Source organism: Hordeum vulgare, chromosome 1H (genome assembly GCF_904849725.1).
Source record: "Hordeum vulgare subsp. vulgare chromosome 1H, MorexV3_pseudomolecules_assembly, whole genome shotgun sequence".
NCBI classification, from domain to species: Eukaryota; Viridiplantae; Streptophyta; class Magnoliopsida; order Poales; family Poaceae; genus Hordeum; species Hordeum vulgare.
In genome coordinates, this window is record NC_058518.1 from 161271951 (window position 1) to 161290201 (window position 18251).

At 52.6% G+C, this 18251-nt stretch overlaps 1 protein-coding gene across 1 annotated transcript; it reads left to right on the plus strand.

Moving 5' to 3' along the window:
* Positions 1-231: 231 nt before the first annotated feature.
* LOC123427817 (coiled-coil domain-containing protein 25) lies at positions 232-12372 on the plus strand. The gene is made up of 6 exons (XM_045111949.1): positions 232-578; positions 9645-9772; positions 9884-9987; positions 11121-11208; positions 11633-11694; positions 11936-12372. Exons 1-6 carry the CDS (start codon positions 466-468, stop codon positions 12086-12088), a joined length of 648 nt encoding a protein of 215 aa, XP_044967884.1. The 5' UTR covers positions 232-465; the 3' UTR covers positions 12089-12372.
* The last annotated feature ends 5879 nt before the right edge of the window (positions 12373-18251 follow it).

Here is an 18251-nt window from a genome sequence, read left to right on the forward strand (position 1 = left end):
TTATACGTCCGCTGGAAAGACCGAAACGGTAGCGCGCGGTTAAAATGACTATCTTTTCAGCGCCGTCACGCTGTGAGTATGCGTGAAATAGCGGGAGGGCTGGGCTGCTGGCTCGAGGGTCGTGAACAAAAGCTAGCTGACCAGTGGCTCGCTTGACTCGAAACCGTTTTTGTGCGAGTGCATAAACGCGAACGAACATGGCAAAAACACAAATAAAACAAAAGAGATAACCTCTTTAATAAAAAAAGTAAAACGACATCTTCTACTCAGCTTCGTTTCTACGCGCAGGAAACCCTAGAAATCGCCCCCACCCGATTCCTCTCTCCAGGACCCCCCAACCCTTCCTCGCCCCTGGAGTCTGAGCCGTAGTTCCCGGCCCCCAATCGCCCAATTTCGCCGCCCGATCCCCGGAGTCCCGCGCCCTTCTTCTATCCGTTTGGGCCGGCTGCCAGAAAGCGACTCGGGATGGTGTTCTACTTCAAGGCACGGCCCGACGCCGGGGACTACACCATCTTCATGGGGCTGGACAAGCATGAGAACGAAGACCTCATCAAGTACGGCTTCCCCGAGGACATCTGGTACCGGCCCTTTCATTCTACCCAGACCTTTTTTTTCCTGTCATTATGTATTTCTTTGTGCGTCTTGAATTGATGCCATAGTAACGGAAGAATGATTCATGGGAGTATGGGACAAGGATGTTTCTCTGGTTTGCAGAGTAGGTTTTCTAGACGGGAGTTGGTTGTTAGTTCACAGTAGTTTGCTTATGGTTAGCAGCTGTTTCCTTATTGATTATACCAGATCAGGATATTGTTGTCTGTGTTAATGCTGTTTTTAGATGCATAGCTTGAGTGAGCAGTAGTTGACTTTTACAAACGGGACATGCTTGCTTTCTGTCAGAAATTGTTGTTAGTTAACTGTGAAATGCTGTCCCAGTGAGTTTTGAATAATGGATTGATGGGTGTTCTTAATTGATGTCACCATGAACAACAATCACGGCGAGGATAATACTCCCTCCGTCTGGAATTACTTGTCGCACAAATGAATAAAAAAAGATGTATCTAGAACTAAAATACATCTAGATACATCCATTCTTGTAACAAGTATTTCCGGACGGAGGGAGTATGTTGGAACTTAGAATCATAGCTGCCTGATTATCTTTTCACTGTAAATTGGGTTCACGGTTTGTCACTTCATAAAAGGGTAGTTTGTTAGTTCGTTTCACAATCCGATTAAATTTTGTTCAAAATATAGCAATATATATTAACATATGAGCAAAAGATCCAAGCCATCTTGCTCCTACCCTTGAACATAAGCCCAAATGAGTCCACCACCTCTTACTCCATCCTCTCGTCGCCTCACCCACAAATTAAAGACGCCGCCACCAAATTTCTCATCCGCAACCTGCTGGTCCTGCTTTAAGCCTCCGCTTGTGCAACTGGCCCTTGCCCCTGAACAATTATAGCTGTGGGACATGGTCAAAACATAGAGTGTGCTTTAGCGTCATTTGGTTGCCCATGTATTGCCTGACCAGGCTGGCAGGATGCAGTAAGGCACCCTGTTTGGAACTTTGATGCCTGTTTATGTCCTTGGGTCCGTCCAGCATGATATAAATGGTCCTGGCTCCAGGGAAACATACTTCATTGTGTTTCCCTTGACCTAACTCGGTGCGGGGTTGTCAGTGTTAGAGGCTAGCACCCATCGATTCAAGCAAATCTTATGCAGACACATACTCCCCATGTCATGAACAAAAGGAGCTTCCTGCCCCAGCATATCTCACACACACTGGCAACCAAACACACGCACCTCCATCGACTCAGCGTCTCAGCCTGTCCTTAGAAATCTAGGTTGAGCTCGTCCTATATGCCTAAGTAGTTGATCCCCACAACTTCTTTTTGTCACAAAAATGCACACATGCCACCTCATCAACCCCACTACTTTTATTTCTCTCAACATGCAGAGGGTTAACCGATACCCTACTTTCATACAACGCACTGGATAGAGGAAAGGAGGAAATGTGACCAGATTCAGGAGGGGGCTTTGTGAGGCACTCAATGTGAGGCAGGTGAGCAGGAAGATACAACAACGTTCGATGGGAGTAGAGGCTCGTGTCCCCGGAGGGAGAGGAGGCCCCCGGCACGAAGGGCCCCGTGCCTGGTGGGGCGCCCTCGCCCGACCGAGGTCTCGGGAGGAGGCCTAGCCAGGCCTTGTGAGGAGGTCCGAGGAGGACCAAGCAAGTCTCAGGGAAGCGACTACAACAGCTACCCGGGGGTGAAGCCGAGGAGGAGGCGATGGATTCCCCAGGACGAGTAAATCTCCTTCCTTGCACGCCCCTCGCGCTCTCCGCTCCCTTTCGCAAAGCTGGGTTTGAGCCCCAACCGTGCAGGAGGAGCGCCTCGCCGATGAAGAGGAGGAAGAAGGAAGGAGCCTAGGGCTAGGATGCTGTGATCGCGCCCGAGGTCCAACAGGAGCTAGAAACAGGAGTTGCGCCAGTGCCCCCCGTTGCCTCCGGAGGAGCGTGGCGGGAACGCCGAGCCCGAGCCCGCGGCCTCCGTCCCGCCGCCCCTGGGGTCCCTCTGGATGAGCTCTGCATCGAGGGAGAGATGGGCCCCAACGCGTTGGACATCACGGGCCTGAACGGTCGCCCGATCTCCCCGAGTTGGAGGCGGCCGCAGCCTATCCTCCCCAGGCGGTTGAGCTGCCGGCCGAAAGGGAGGTCGAGGGGGATCCTGGCCGCCCGAAGGAGAGAGAGACCTCTCGGGGTGGAAACCCGGATCAGCCTGCTGGCGCGGCAGCCCTCGGGCCCTTTGGGGCATCGAGGCCAGAGCCGGGGGGACCGGGCGCATCTTGGGTGCTGTCCCTGCTGAGGCATAACTCTTTGCTGCGGAGCGGGCCCTGCGTCATGCCTGGTTAGCTCTCCTCTCCGTGGAGGCCGACCTCATGGCCGAGGAGGAGCTCCGTCGGGAGCGAGGTCGCTTTCGGAAGGCTGGCGGCAGCTGGACGTGGCCGTCAAGCTGGGCCGCCACTAAGCCGCCGCCACGCGGAAGGAAAGCGGGGAGGCCGTCCAGAAGACCCGTGAGCTCCTTGACGGGGCGATCCGGGACGTAGGGGAGGCCGCTCGGCGCCTCCAGGAGTTGGCTTTAGAGGAGGAGGCCCTTGCGCAGCGGCCCGTGAGGCTTAACTTGCCTCTCGCGAGAAGGTGGTTGCCCGACGCGAGAGTAGGGTGACTGTCCTGGAGCTGGACATGGGGGTCCGAGAGCAGGAGCTGTTGCGGACCACCATCGAACAGGAGCGGGAGCGAGAGCGCCTGGAGAACCTAGAGCGCTACATGGCGGTCGGTGAGGCCTCCTACCAGGAGCGCCTTGCGAAAGCCAACGCCATGCTAGACGAGAAGGCCGTGAAGTGCAAGCGGAGGCCGAGTAGCAGGCCCAGGGCGAGATCACGCAAAGAACCGAGGTCCTTGCCGGCAACTACATCAAGAAGTTGCAGAAGCAGGAGGAACGCTTCATGAAGAGACACGGTGACCTTGACGCCGTGGTCGCCCAACTCAAGAAGTAGCTGGCAGCGGCAGAGGCAGAGGCGGTGAGCGCGAAAGTACTCCAGGCCGCAACCCGTTGCGAGCTGGAGCAACTTCAGGTGCAGGTGGGAGCCATCAGCGACAATGCACAGAGGACCCGTCATGAAGCTGCCCGGAGACGTGGGGAGTAGCACCAGCGCTCCAAGATGTTCCAGGAGCTCGCGGAGCGCGCCCGTCGCGTCGTGGCCGCCTTCTCCGTCGAGAGGGTGCAAAACCCTTTGGAGACCGATGACGCCAGCTACTTGGCCTTCTTTACGAGGCTCGTGGAGCGACTGGAGGTAGGCTCTGCCCAGTGGAATGAGATCCGCAACGCCGAGTGCCGCGACCTCCTCGCCTAGGCGTCCACCCGTATCTTCAGCAACCTGTTGTGTATCGACAACAACTTCAAGCTCGTCCAGTTTCTATCTCCAGCCCCGAGGGGCTTCGAGACGAACTCACGAGGGCGGTGGAAGGCCCGGTGGTGAGCCTACTAGAGCTGTTCGCCCTTGGCAGGGAGGGGTCCGGCGAGGACGGCGAAACCTCCGCGTACGACACCGATCAAGGCGATGCAACGTGAGTTCCCCTCATTCTTCCTCCTCGAAAAGGGTAGACGCGGCCCCGAAGGGCGTGAAAACACTCCGACGACACTTTCTATAGTAAACACTTAATGCTTGCGATACTTTGTGCATCTCCGCCTTTCTCCCGAGGCCCTTCTTCCCTTCTTAAGTTGCCTTTCATGCCTTGCGTCGCTGGGACCTAGCCCCTGAGGCGGGCTACACCGTCGTTGGCATGCCAGGAGGAGGGCTCAGCAAGGCCAGAGGGTGTAGGGATCTTAGGGCTTGTGGCCAGAGGGTGTAGGGATCTTAGGGCTGGTGAGAGATCCTGGGACACGATGCTCAGAGTCCCCCCTTGATGTGCATGCGGCTTGTGCCCTTATTCGATATGATAGGACATGTAAACAAAGCAAGGCCTGGGTTGAGAGCCAATTTCATATTCTTCGGTTCCATTCCTGATCGAACTCCCTTCCTGTCATCGTATCTTGTGTAAGAATCACTTTCAGGCTTCTTATCGCTTTCCCATCAGTGGTAGTTTTGTATCACGTCCCAACCGATAGTACCTGATCAACTTACTGTTGGAGTTCTTAAGCATATCTTTATCCGTTATTAGTTATATCTTTCGAGTGGACTATAAGGCATACGGAAATCAGGACGCCTTGAGAGGGAAACGGGAGAGAAGGAACCCGAGGGGTGCACTTAGACTTAGCTGGCGAGGCCTTCTGCCCACGGGGTGCTGCTCGCGAGGCCTCTCAAGGAGGGGCTCCTGAAGCCTTCGATGTCCTGCATTAGGGAAACTACCGAGTTTTGCAAGGGGCCCAGCAGGGCGCGCTCGCGAGGTTGCTTGTGGATGTTATGCGAGGAGACCCAGGCACCAACGACCTGGTGAGGTGCCGTACAAGGGAGCAGGCCCGTGAGCCAGATCTCAGCCGCTTGGGTTTTGTTGTGCTGCAGGGATTGACGAGAGCCCAGACACCGCGCCTAGCCCCCACTCGCGTGATACACACATGGGAGATCACGAGCGCGCGCCCTTCGAGAGGCATGCTCAGCTGCAAGCGCTAGGAATTCTGGAAGAAGTGAGCTTTACTGATGCATGAAGCAGGTTCATTACATAACAAAAAGCTACATGCTGCTGTATTCGAAACGAGCCAGCGTGAGGTTGATGCAGCTGAAAAGCGCACTCATTGGACGACAGAAACGCTACCGTGACGGACACGAATCAACCTAAGGTTGATGCAGTTGAAAAGCGCCCTCATTGTCAAAAAGTCCGTCATGTCTGAGCATTGGGTATCCGCCAGCACCGAGCATGGGGCTTCCACGAGAGTGGAAAGGGACTCTCACGTGCTGAAGGCAGCGTGGGTAGAGAGAGCCCTGGAGCGTGTACAACTCCGTCTCGCACGTATCAGTGGAGCACGGAAGAACTTACGGTGATGGAGGGCGTTCCATGTGTTTGGTACCGGAACATCCTCCGCCGTCATTATCGGGGCCGCGGTGGGCCGGTTGGTGGTCGTGGACCACGCCCGTGATGCGGGACTCCAAGCTCATGCGCGCCAGCCTCGTGAAGATGGATGTGGCGCTCTCTGGGTTGATAGGCACACGCATGAGCGGAGATGGAGGGTAGTGCCTCGCGAGTGGTTGAGGGAGACGAAATCAACGCACATGCACCTGCTGCCGCACGACTTGGAGACGGGGGTGGGGGGCTTCGTGGGTGATTCCTGCATCTTGGGGCTTGTTGATGGGCCGCGCGCTCCGGCGCACGGCTGAGTGGTGCTCGACCACCTTCCTCGGGAGGCCGGGCATGCCTGGTACATCAGAGCTTGCCCGAAGGGAGGTGAGGAGCGTGCCTTCCTATTTGGGGAAGGGGGCACCGCCGACAGCGCGGGAGGGGCTTGTGCTGCCCTCATCCGGCGACACCCTCTTGGACCCGGCCCGCTCCTGAGGGAGCAGAGGCTTATTCTTGGCGAGTGCTTCCTCGGCAGGCCCAAGGATGTCCTCGTCGGCGGGGTATGCGGTGGTGGCGGCCTTGTAGGTATGCTCGAGGGTGCGTACCACGTCCTTCTCGTCGCAGCGGATGGTGATGGTGCCGTTGTAGCCGGGCATCTTGATGAGGCCGTAGGCGTGGTGGGTCATGACCATGAACTTGGAGAGCGTCGGGTAGCCCAAGATGGCGTTGTAGGGCAGGCCGATGTGTGCCACATCGAAGTCGATGAACTCCGTGTGGTAGTTCTCGCGGGTGCCAAAGGTGACGGGAAGGCGCACTTGCCCCAGGGAAATGGTGGAGTCGTCGGTGACACCTAAGAAAGGCCTGGTGGGCATCAGGCACTCGTAGGGCACTTGAAGCGTCTTGAAGGTCTCGACAGAAAGCACGTTGAGCCCTGCCTCACCGTTGATGAGCGTCTTGGTGACTGCCACATTGCTGATAGTGGGAGTGCACAATAGCGGAAGAGCGCACGACCTTCGTGGACTTGGGATTGTCGCTGGCGTCAAAGGCGATGGGGAGCTCGGACCACTTGAGGCGACTGGTGGACTCGAGCGTCGGGGGGACCGCGTTCACGTCACGAGAGAATTGCTTGAAGTGGTGATTGGACGGAGGGGCTTGGGACCTGTCGAGGATGCAGGCAACCCTGCGGGGCTTCTGATATTTGGCGCGTGGAGGGACGATGTTGGCCTGAAGGTCAGCCTGCCGCGGCTGGTCCTGCCAGCCCTGACGGTTGTTGTTACCCTAGCGGCCACCTCCGCCGCGGCCCCTGCCGCCCTCTTGGTGGCCACCGCGGTGGCTGGTGCGGCCCTCGCGAAGCTGCCTGAGCTCGTAGCAGTCCTCGGTGTTGTGGGAGTTCACGTTGTGGTAGGCGCAGAAGGGCTTCTTAGGCGTTGCGTCGCGGTCGCGGTCGCGCTTCTGCTTAGGCTCTGCTGCAAGCACGACAGGGTCCTTGCGCTTCGGGTCCTTGCCCTTGGACTTTGTTGCTCCAGGCTCGGTGTCAGGGTCGTTGTGGTGGAGCAGGTGTCCCTCTTTGGCCTTGGCGTAGTGGTCGACGAGGACGAAAAGATCCGCTATGGAGTCCAGCTCGTCCCTGACGGAGAGCTTCTCGCGCATCTTTGCGCCAGTGACCTTGCTGGTGAAGGCGGAGATGATTGCGGCGTCGGAGGCCTTTGGGATCCTATTGCGCACCTGGCAGAGAAGCACCAGACAAACTTGCGGGACGAACTTGCTGAGGGGCTCGTCAAGGCACTGGCGCACGGCTTGCAGGTCGTTGAACGTGAGGGGCGGTCGAACGTGCCCGTGAGGTTGGCAACGAACTGCGCATAGGTTCTTCCACGAAGAGATGGACGTGCCCGTGAGGTTGGCAACGAATTGCGCATAGGTTCTTCCATGAAGAGATGGACGCCTCAGGGAGGTTTAGGAGCCATGCGCATGCAACGTCCTTGAGGGCCATGCGGAACCAGTTTGCCATGACCCGGTTGTCTCCCCTCGCGGCTCGGATGCTGATGGTGTAGACCAGAAGGAACTCCGTGGGGTTGGTGCTGCTTTCGTAGCTCTGGCTTGAACTTGTCGGGCCACACCACGCGGCGCAGCTCAGGAGCGAGGGCCAGGTAGCCCCAGTGGTGGCGACGCCTCGTTGAGAGTCGCCTATGCTGGCGCTCGGGAGCGGCAACGTCTTGGAGGATGCGATCTTGGGGCGTGCAGTGGACGATATGGCAGCTGTCGCCGCCACCTGCCGGCGCCGTCAACCCGTAGGGCCAGAGGAGGAGGAGCATCGTGCTTGGCTTGGTCGGCGCGTAGCAGAAGAGGAATTTGGGAGAGGGAGGGCGCCTGACCGTCGTGACTCGGAGCGTTGCGCGCAGCTTCGACAAGCTCGGTGATGTGCTCGAGCCAGGCGTTGTAGCTGTCGTTGGCGGGGCGGTAGCGCAGAAGCTCTTGAGCCATGAGCAGCGCGGCGTGCGGAGCAGGCGGGTGCGGCGCGCGAGTGAGGAGACGGTGGTGGAGCGGCCACACGCTTGCTCGTTCATCGATGGGTGGATGGAGGAGTCCACATGCTCCCCAATGGGCACGGTGGCAGGCACTGCGGGTGCCCTGGTGGTGGCTCGGTGCGCGACGCGTTTTGGTGGGCGGCGACTTCGTCCATGTCGAGGCCGGTGTCGAGGTCAAGGGCGCGAAGACGGCAAGTCCCCCTACCCGGCGCGCCAAATGTTGGGAGTCTGGGATTTGGGTCCAATGACTTTTGCAAGAACAAGGTTCGAACACTAGGGGCTTGGCTTGCGACCTGCAACACGATGACAAACACAGCAAGATCGACGGTGAGTTCACTCTTCCTCACCGGAGACGATGAGGGCACGCGAGCTATACAGGTTCGGGCCGCCGTGCGGCGTAAAACCCTACTCTTGCTTGTGATTTTGTTGCTTTGAAAAAGAAGGAGCTTGAGGCTCCAGTGCACGGATTGGGGAGAGAATGGCTCGATCCCCTTACCTGGATGTGGCCCTTCCCCCTTTGTAGTGCCTCGATCTTTTTCCCCGAAAATATCAGCGGGAAAGGGTGGCCACAGGGTGGCAATTTGAAGGGGGACAGGAGCCTGGCCTATCCTGACTAAAGGTGGTCTTCACTTGGTAAAGTGATGTCCGTGACACGCTCGTGGGCTCGGCGATGACGTCCGTCCTGCAGCACCAATCTGTTCTGATCCTCTATCACCGAAATAGTAAGCTTTGTATCCTGCTTTTGGAGGGGCAGCTGGCGCTGCGCCTTAATCACCAAAGGGGAAGTCCTCCCTGTCCGTGCCGGCTGGTACTGTACCTGCTATTCTTCTCTATGGAGCCTTGCCGCCGGCGCTGCACACCAAGCCTCGTGAGGCGGCCTGACGCTTGAAAACCTCAGCAGGGCTTGGACTGGGGGCAAGGGGGCCTGGTGAGACATACCGCCGCGAGGCTGCTTCCTCCGGAGCGGCCGGGGCAGGGCAGCATTCCTTGGGCCGGCCCACACGTTATCCTTTGGGCCAGTGACAGACGGGCCGTGGTACCCTAGTTCCCATTGGGCCGACACACACCTTCTTGGGGAGTGCCAGTGGCAGCTCAGGCTGGGGCAGCAGCGGGCAGATGGTGCTGGCAGCAGCTGGCAACATTTCTGACCGACGAGAGGCGAGTTTGAGCTGCTGGAGGTGTGTGCGCACCGTCGGCAAGGAACCAGCTTCCTTATTACACCTGATCAGCAGCCTGTCAGACCAATTAATTGCCTTGGCCAGTTGATACGTTGAATGGACCTATCCATATCAGTCACCCTCTGAGTAGGGATTAACTAGCTGATTAACTTATATATTGGCCGATATTTTGAACAGTACTTGAGCGGCAATGCACGAACAACTCATTGGAGTGGAATAGTTTCCTGCCTTGACAATGGGTCCCACTGACAATGGGTCCCACTGACAATGTTGGTTAAAGTTAAATTTATTTAGATGCAATTTTTTCATGGATACTCTTGTAAATTTCTTTCAAGTCATGTAGAATCATTTTATCATGCTTTGAGCCTCAACAACTTTTCTTGAACACAGGTTCCATGTAGATAAGATGTCCTCTGCTCATGTATATTTGAGACTGAATAAAGGTCAAACAATGGATGACATAAGCGATGGTTTGCTGGAAGATTGTGCCCAGCTTGTTAAAGCGAATTCCATTCAAGGTTGGATAAATTAACCGAGGAGACATTGTTATGTGACATGAATTTGTTGCTGTACCTTTGCTTGTTTTCCTTTACTCACACACATCTAATTTTCCTGTTTATCATTTATAGGTAATAAGGTGAATAATGTTGATGTGGTTTATACACCATGGTACAATCTGAAGAAGACACCATCCATGGATGTGGGTCAAGTTGGCTTTCACAACTCTAAACTGGTGAGAAGTCATTATTTTCCCTAGGTCCTTCTTCACTATTTTTATGTCACACTCTTTGTATCTATCCATTCTCCTAATTTTCTATTTGACATGATGATTTGAATAAGTTTACTGACTGAGAACATAATTTACTCCCTATTAGAATTTGGAAGTTTGTGCCTTGTATAAATTTGACTAGTATGTAAGATCGCTAAGGCTACGTTTTGCAGCTCTTTTTTTTGTGGAGAATACTGTGATTTTGTAGAAACCATGGTTTCAAATACTCAGATGTGTTTGGCATCAACATGTATAGTACCTTTTTTTTTGCAGTATTTCATAAGAGGCCTTGGCCTCTTTTTTAAAAACTGACTGAGAAAAACTGCCGTTTTTAGTAACTGAAGCATTCATTGCGCAGGCATTGGGATACTTAGGTTTTAGATTACTACGTTTTGGGAAAACCGTGCTGCCAAACAGGCCTAAGTATATGTCGGACAGGGTTCCCTATTGAAAAGCTATGTTTTCTTGATCTGCGTGACAACCTTTGCATAATCCATGCTGTTGCCCGTTCCTAGTTGCTAGTGAGTTTCGAGGGCTTTAGGGCAGAATTGGCATTGAGTAAGCATTCCAGAGAATAGTTTGTTTTCATAATTATTGATGTTTTCATTGTATCTGAGATCTGACTATGTATTGATGAGATTTTTCTGTATTGTCGGCAATTGTTAGAATAAATTAGTTATTTAAATGTGTCTTCTTTCTGTAAATCCTCCGTCCTACTAGCTCTTGAAGTTTGTATCGTATGTGCTCATTCCATCCTTCTCTGAACCACATTATGCTTTTAACGGTGCCGATTTGTTGCCATCTCTTACTGCAACCTGCATAGATTGTGTGAATTGGGTCCTGTATACCTCTCCCATGGAACTTGATTTGCAATATGCCATTTCAGTGCATTAATTGTTCAATTTTGTAAACACTGAATCCGTACCACTAAGATTACCTTTAAAAGCTCGCCAGTATTTTTCTTTTCTGCTGGTGGATATTCTCTCTGTTAATGCACTTGGTTCTGTTTACTCATGCTATTTTTTAAAATGGGAATATCTAAACCAAAGCGAATGAGTCATAGTTACCATGTCCCTGATCTACGGACATGTTTGCAGGTTCGGACTGTTCAAGTAGAAAAGCGAATCAATGAGGTTATCAATCGGTTGAACAAGACAAAGGTGGAGAGGACGCCTGACTTAAAGGGTACATGACTACTCTCCGGAATATATCTTGTATGCTCATTTTAGTTGCATTTTTAACATGCCTTTTGTTTTTGACTTAACGTATAATGTTTGTTTTGCACCTATAATTTTCGAGGATGCTTCAAGGGGAATGACGAACTGGTGTGCAATTTAGGCTAGACCAGGTCTAATGCAAGTGCAGGCTAGACTGTTGTGAATTCTAAAGGTGGAACTTGCATCTAGATAGGTAGAAAAGAATGAAAATTTTAGGTATTAGAACTTGAAAATGGGTTGAAGCACTGCACAAACATTTGCCATCTTCCTTTCGGTTATTTGTTAGTACTTAAAACAGAAGGCATGATGAACCATATATCCCGTCCTGTGTTTTTGCTAGTTGTGATCAGTTGTTGTATTAAGTATTTACAGCCTGATGTCTTCCGCTGTAGCTGAAAGAGAAGCCGTCAGTGCTGCGGAAAAGGCTGAAAGAAAGTTGCAGCTTAGAGACAAAGTAAGCTATTCATCATCCCATGTGTTGGCAGAGCGCATCTCATTTTGTTTTCGAGGATTACCTCTGTATCAAAATATAAAACGTTTTGGTAAGCTACCTTACAAAACCGTCTTATATTTTGGTACGGAGGTAGTACTTGAGTATCAGGCTATTACAAGTTACTTGCCTTTAGTTTTTGTTTGCTGTACAGAAAACTGGCTGTCACGAATCTGTTGACCAGACAACTTTTATTTGGTTTCAGAAACGTAAGGAAGAGATGGAGAGGCTCGAGAAGGAGAAGCAGGCTGAAATAAGGAGTTACAAGGGCCTGATGGTCCAGGACAAGATGACTTCGAACAAGCAGGTTGCGTCTGGTAGCAAGACCCTGCAGGAACTAGAGGACGACTTCATGTGAGACTGAGACAACAGTGTGACGAATTCCATCATACTGCAAAAGCTCTCTAAGAACTGAATCTGTCGAAGACAGGACAGGCATCGCCCAGCTTTCAAGACTCTTGACCTGATGATTCCAGGCGGAACCTTGACCTGTTACTGTTATGCTTCCTACTTTAATGTCATCTGTAGACCTGTTTGATGTGTTGAGAGTTAAGACAACAGCTATGTGTGATCTAGCCGTGGGTCCGATACATGGATCGGTTAATCGTGACCTGACATGGTAATAAAACTTATTTTCAATGATTTCGTTGCAATGGAACAGGACCTGATTGCCTTGAATATTCTCACTCCTTACCTGGAGCATACTTTGGGAAGCCTTAACTGAGCTGTCACGGAAGTGAGGGCGAAGGTCTTGTTTTTTACTTATTGTGTACTTAAATAATTGTAGTTGAAAAAAATTGGTCTAATTCTCTTTAAAACAAGTATTTAAAGCATCTTTAACATGCGTGTGCTATTATTTTTGCAGCCCTGTTATAGCGTTCCAGTTGGCGTTGCAAATTTAAAACGTGCGTGCTGAGCATAAACATAACTTTTGCTTTTTGAAGATAAAAAACACAATGATAAATCAGTAATAAAAAGTTCATATCATTGTTAACATAGTCCAAGCCTAAATGATATGAACGGAAATGATAAACTACCTAGATTAAACAAGATAAACTACTACTCATCGCTCTCTCAGTGGTGTAGTATGACGTGAGGAAAGCATCATCCTTGTCGCTCCATGTCGACGCCTCCTTCATGTCCTCGCACATGTCGACGCCTCCTCGAGGTCGCACCGGGCTAGCGCTGCAGCCTTCCGCTCATGCTTTTCTGCATGCTCACCGGCTCGCACCGTCCTTTGTCGCGCTCAGAACTCATGCTCGTCGATGACGTCCCGTGGGAAGCGCTGGCGCCACGCCTTCATGGCCTGCTCGTCCGTCTCGGCGATGAGGAGGAAGCGATCACGCCTCGCCTGGATGTGGCGGTCCTGCGCCCCCTCGCTTGTCCGAACTTCATCTACGCACGCGGCTTGGAGAGCCGCCGCGCCGCCGCGTCGTACGCGCGGGCAACCGCCTCGGCGGTGTTAAAAATGTCGAGCCCTAGGCGAATGTCCCCAGAGCATATCTCCACGTAGAACACGTTGGAGAGGCGAGCGCGGACGCCGGAGCTGCTCCGGGGGCGCGGCGGCATCGTGACGACGAAGGAGGGAGAGGCAAGGGCGAGGAAGAAGAGCGTCGGCGACGAGGAAGAAGGGGGGGAGGGAATGGGGGGGGGGGGGGAGTGACGCAGCGGAGGCGAAAAAGAAGGCGACGGAGTGGCGGTTTGCAAGAACCCACGCACGGTTTATAAAGGACGCGTTGTACACCGCGAAAACTATCCGTGCGCGTCGTTTTATTTAGCGCGTTTTTTTCCCGCGCGTGTTGAAGCGCGCCAAACACTGCCGCACCCATGAAAAACGCATTTTTTTCCCGCGCGACATCTTTACCACGCCTATTGGAGATGCTCTTATGTACAAAGGGAGTAGACATTAACGTCAAAACGCACGTGAACATCTGTGAGCAGAATCGAAAGTGCTGTTCTTAGCCTGAGTTGTGAGCTCGGGTGAACAATAAAAATAAAAATAAAAACATTCTGATTTTTTTTCTATGAAATGTCGACAAATATTTTTATAGGTTGTAAGATTTCATCATGAAATGTCACTTATTGAACGTGGCAAAAAAAACTTGATGCTCTACAATGTGTTTGAAAATACATTTTGAAGCATTAATTTTTTTGCAACGATTTTCACGTATGTCATATGGTGATGAAACATTATAAGCAAACAAACATTTTGTCAATGTTTCACACACAAAAAAAAATCAGATTCTTTTGAATTGGTTCTCCGTTCTTTTGATTTTAATGTTCACCGGAGCTCACATGAGCTCGGAATTAGAACAGACGCGTCCCACCAGAACTTCTTACTTTCATGTTTCATGTGCTTCAACCTTGAGTGTTCCTCTCTGAATTTTGAAATTTATTATATGTTACAAAATGTGTGGATGATGAATACCTATTCAGAAAAACAATGGAAATTACACCTCTTTATTGTTGCACATATTATGAGATAGCATCCGACTTAATTATTGTATGAGGAAGCACCCTTCTATAGTTGCATGTTGCTCTAATAGCACTACTCTTGTAACCCTAAATAAAAGGCCAGTGTTATGCGCCGATGCACCGACCCAATTTTGGGACGGTCGAGTACCCATCGTCGGATTAACTCGCGCGTGACTGTTCGATTAAGTCAATGCATCCCTTTCATCCCGATCTTCGTCAAAAAAGGCCCCCTGCTTTGTATTACAAAGCAACAACCGAACCATTCAGGTATAGGTGCTGGGGCGGAGTCAGCACTGTCACGCCCAAAAGAAAAGACAGAGAAAGAGCAAAAAAAATAAATGCCGACAACGGCGGATCAACAACAACGAAGAAGCCCCGTGACCGCTGCGCCCACCCCGTCCCGATCTTCTCCCCCCCCTCCGCACGTCTCTGCTGCATCCGCACACTATCCACCTCGCCGTGTGCGGCCGTCCGCCCATCCTGCAACGCTCGAGTCCCCACCCCCACCGTAGCTCCGCCGGCTGTCCGCCTTGAAGCCGCATTATCCCCGGTTCCAGCATGAAAAATCCCCATCCATGTCGTGGGTTGCAGCAAAAAGCAGAGTGAGACCATGACCGTCGTCGGGGAAGGAACTCGGTTCCATCTCCGGCGTCCATTGTTGCTCTCTCCCGGTTGAAACTTTTCAATTTAGGGTTGAAGCTTCCATGTAAACGACCGCAACTTTTTTCATTAGGGCAAAAAATTCTGTGGTTGTAGCAAAATTGACCACCGGTGGTAGCTTCTTATGCTGCGAGTTGCAACAAAATTCGCAGCTTTGCCATCGCCACCACAAACTTCGTCGTGGCCGTTGCAGCAAATCACGTTGTCGATGATAGATTTTTCGTTATCGATTGTAGCAAAAATGACAGTCCGTGGTAGCTTTTCCCGCTTCCGACTGCAACAAAAATCGCAACACCATTGTCGCCACCACAAAACTTCGTCATCGCTGCAGCAAATCACGTCGCCGGAGGTAGCTTTTTTCATTGACGGTTGTACCAAAAATCGCGACACCATGTGCGATGTATCAAAATGCGACACCTGCGGTAGCAGAATGCGATGACAAAAATTGTAATGCTGGTTGAAGCATGTAGAGAAAACAACACGTTGCGGGGTGTTGCTTGGTGCATCGCCGCTCCATGGTCACCACGCTCGCCGTTCATGGTCGTAACTCCCCTCGACACCGATTGCAATTCCTTCCAATAATAGTTGTAGCTCTCCACCTTGAGCACTCGTTGCAGCAAACTATGACGAGGATGGGCTGCAACGAGCTTTTTACGAGATAGAGAAAAAGAGGGGTCCAATCTCTACGTTCATGGCGCGTGAGCGCGCTGTGACTCGTTAGGGGAGAGAGAGACTATGTTGTTTGGTGGAAGAAGAGAAAAAGCTAAGGGCATCTCCAACCACTAGGCCCCCAAGGGCCTGAGATAGCGCCGCTTGGGGGCGAACCGACGCTAAATTCGGCCTGGGGAGGGGGGGAGGCTCGGGTTCCCAGCCGCCCTCCCAGGTCACCCCCAGACGCTGGTTTCAACCGAGTTTCGATGCAAATTCGGCTCACTTTTGGCACAAATTCAACAAGAACTAAAATTTTATGACAAAGTTCATCAGAGAAATCAATACAAATCAAATAGTTCAACGAAGCAAGCTCATAATTCGAACACAAATTATAACAAGTCGAACTAGGCGTTGCCCTTGAGCCTCCATAGGTTCCCCACCAGATCGTCCTACAGTTGTTGATGCACCTGTGGGTCTCGGATATCCTGGCTTGTATTGAGGAAGGCAACCCATGTTGCCGGTACATGGTGATCAACAACTGCAAGAGGAGCCTGCATGAAATATGGTTCAATGTCAAACACTGGCTCTTCTTGCTCGCTCTCAATGATCATCTTGTGCAAGATGACACAACAATTCATCACCCCCACATCTAAGATTTCAACCAGGTCAGAGCGGGGTGCCGGAGAACAGCAAATCGAGATTGGAGCACACCAAATGCTCGCTCGACATCCTTCCTGCAAGCCTCCTTACACTTAGGAAAGTGTGACTTCTTGGCTCCTCACACATGATTTGAGATAGTCTTCACAGATGTGGACCATCTCGGATAGATACCATCTGCTAGATAATATCCCTTGTTGTAGTGACGTCCATTGACCTTGAAGTTCACCGGAGGAGCATGACCTTTAACAAGCTTTGCAAAGACATTCGAGCACTCCAGTACGTTGATGTCATTGTGAGTTCCTGGCATACCAAAGTAGGAGGGCCAAATCCATAGGTCCTTTGTGGCCACTTCCTCAAGTACCACACTACAACCTCCTTTGGCGCCTTTATACATCCCGTGCCAAGCAAATGGGCAGTTTTTCCACTTCCAATGCATGCAGTCGATGCTTCCAAGAATTCCAGGAAGCCCTCTTGCTGCATTCTGTGCTAGGATCCGAGCAGTGTCTTCAACATTGAGTGATCGCAAATATTGTGGTCGAAACACTGCCACCACTGCCCTGCAGAACTTATACAAGCACTCAATGATGGTAGACTCGGCCATGGGTCCATAGTCTTCCTGTATATCACTCGGAGCTCCGTACGCAAGTATCCTCATAGCTGTGGTGCCCTTCTGGAGTGAGGAGAATCCAACCGTGCTGGTGCAATCCTTCTTGCAAATGAAATAGCCGTCGAACTCTCGATGTCATTCACAATTCCGAGGAAGAGTTTACAGCCCATTCGATAATGGCGCCAAAATACTTTCTCGCCACGCAGAGGAGCATCAGCGAAGTAGTCGACATAGAGCATGCACCAGCCCTCCATTCGATGTATTTTTTTGCTGTTTCGGTGACCCGGTGCAGAGCCACCTCGCCGCGATTTGGCATCGTTCGCGAACAGGCTGGCCAACACGGCACGGATCATGAGGTGTTCTTCATCGGCGGTGTCTTCCTCGGTTTCCTTCTCCATCACAACCACGAGTGGTCCTCGTCGTCTGAGTCCGTGGCCGAACAAGCAAATCGCCGAACAACTCGCGGGCGTGGTGGATTGGCAGCCGCCGGTACCCCCGCCTACGTGGCCTCCAAAGCCCACACACGGGAATGGGATGGAGGCGGCCATGAAACCGGCGGGGGAAATGGCCTTTTCTAGCGGCACGCATCGGCTGTGGGTGGGTGGGTGGTGCCGGGAGCGGTATGATGGCGAAGCGTCGTGTCGGGGATACTACCCCGGGGTGTACCAAAGGCAGAGATTATCCTTCTCCAAGACAATTAGGGGGCCACCTGCCCCCAGGACGGCTAGCTATAGCCGGCCCTCCTGCATGACCGGCTGGCGGTAGCCGGCTCCATTGAGCCATATTCACGACCGACTGGCGGTAGCCGACCCTTCCTTCCAACACCTCTCCAACGGTCGAATGCGATACGGCCGGCCGGCTGGCCGGTTGCCAGCCGGACGGACTGCCCCGTCCCATCAGGTCATACAGCGGTACACAGACAAGAGAACTCTTGACCCCAGGCGGGGAAACAGTGCCCCCTGACGCAGGCTAGGGCCATAGCGGGATGATGGCGCCATCATCATGGGTACATGGAGCCTAGACGACACCGACGCCGGCTAGACGGCACGACCCTGTAGCCCTCGTTCCTCCCGCGCACGTGCCCTGGCGGCCCGACGCATGAACCGCTCGTTGCACAGGCCGGCGGGACCCATGACAAGACACAGAAGCCGGTGGGCCCCCCAGGCCGGCCATAGGCTGATAACCGGGTCCCACCGCCGATCTTATCCCCAATACTGTATAGCTTGGGCTGCACTATAAAGCCTCCCCCAACCCCCCGAGAGAGGGGCTGGCTCCCTTCGCATTAGCACACACATACACACTCGATACAGCTCGAGGAGCACCATTTGTACTGTGACCTCATATAGTCACTCAGGCAGGACTAGGGGTATTACCTCACCGGAGGGCCGTGAACCTGGATACACCGGCGTCATGCGTCTTATGCCCAAACCCATTCCCAGACGCCGCCGGCGCCCATCGGCCCCAATCG

Coding starts and splice junctions, on each gene's coding strand:
- LOC123427817 (XM_045111949.1), top strand. CDS start 466: ATGGTGTTCTACTTCAAGGCACGGCCCGACGCCGGGGACTACACCATC. Junction 579..9,644: donor GGCTTCCCCGAGGACATCTG/GTACCGGCCCTT, acceptor TCTTGAACACAG/GTTCCATGTAGATAAGATGT. Junction 11,695..11,935: donor AGTTGCAGCTTAGAGACAAA/GTAAGCTATTCA, acceptor ATTTGGTTTCAG/AAACGTAAGGAAGAGATGGA.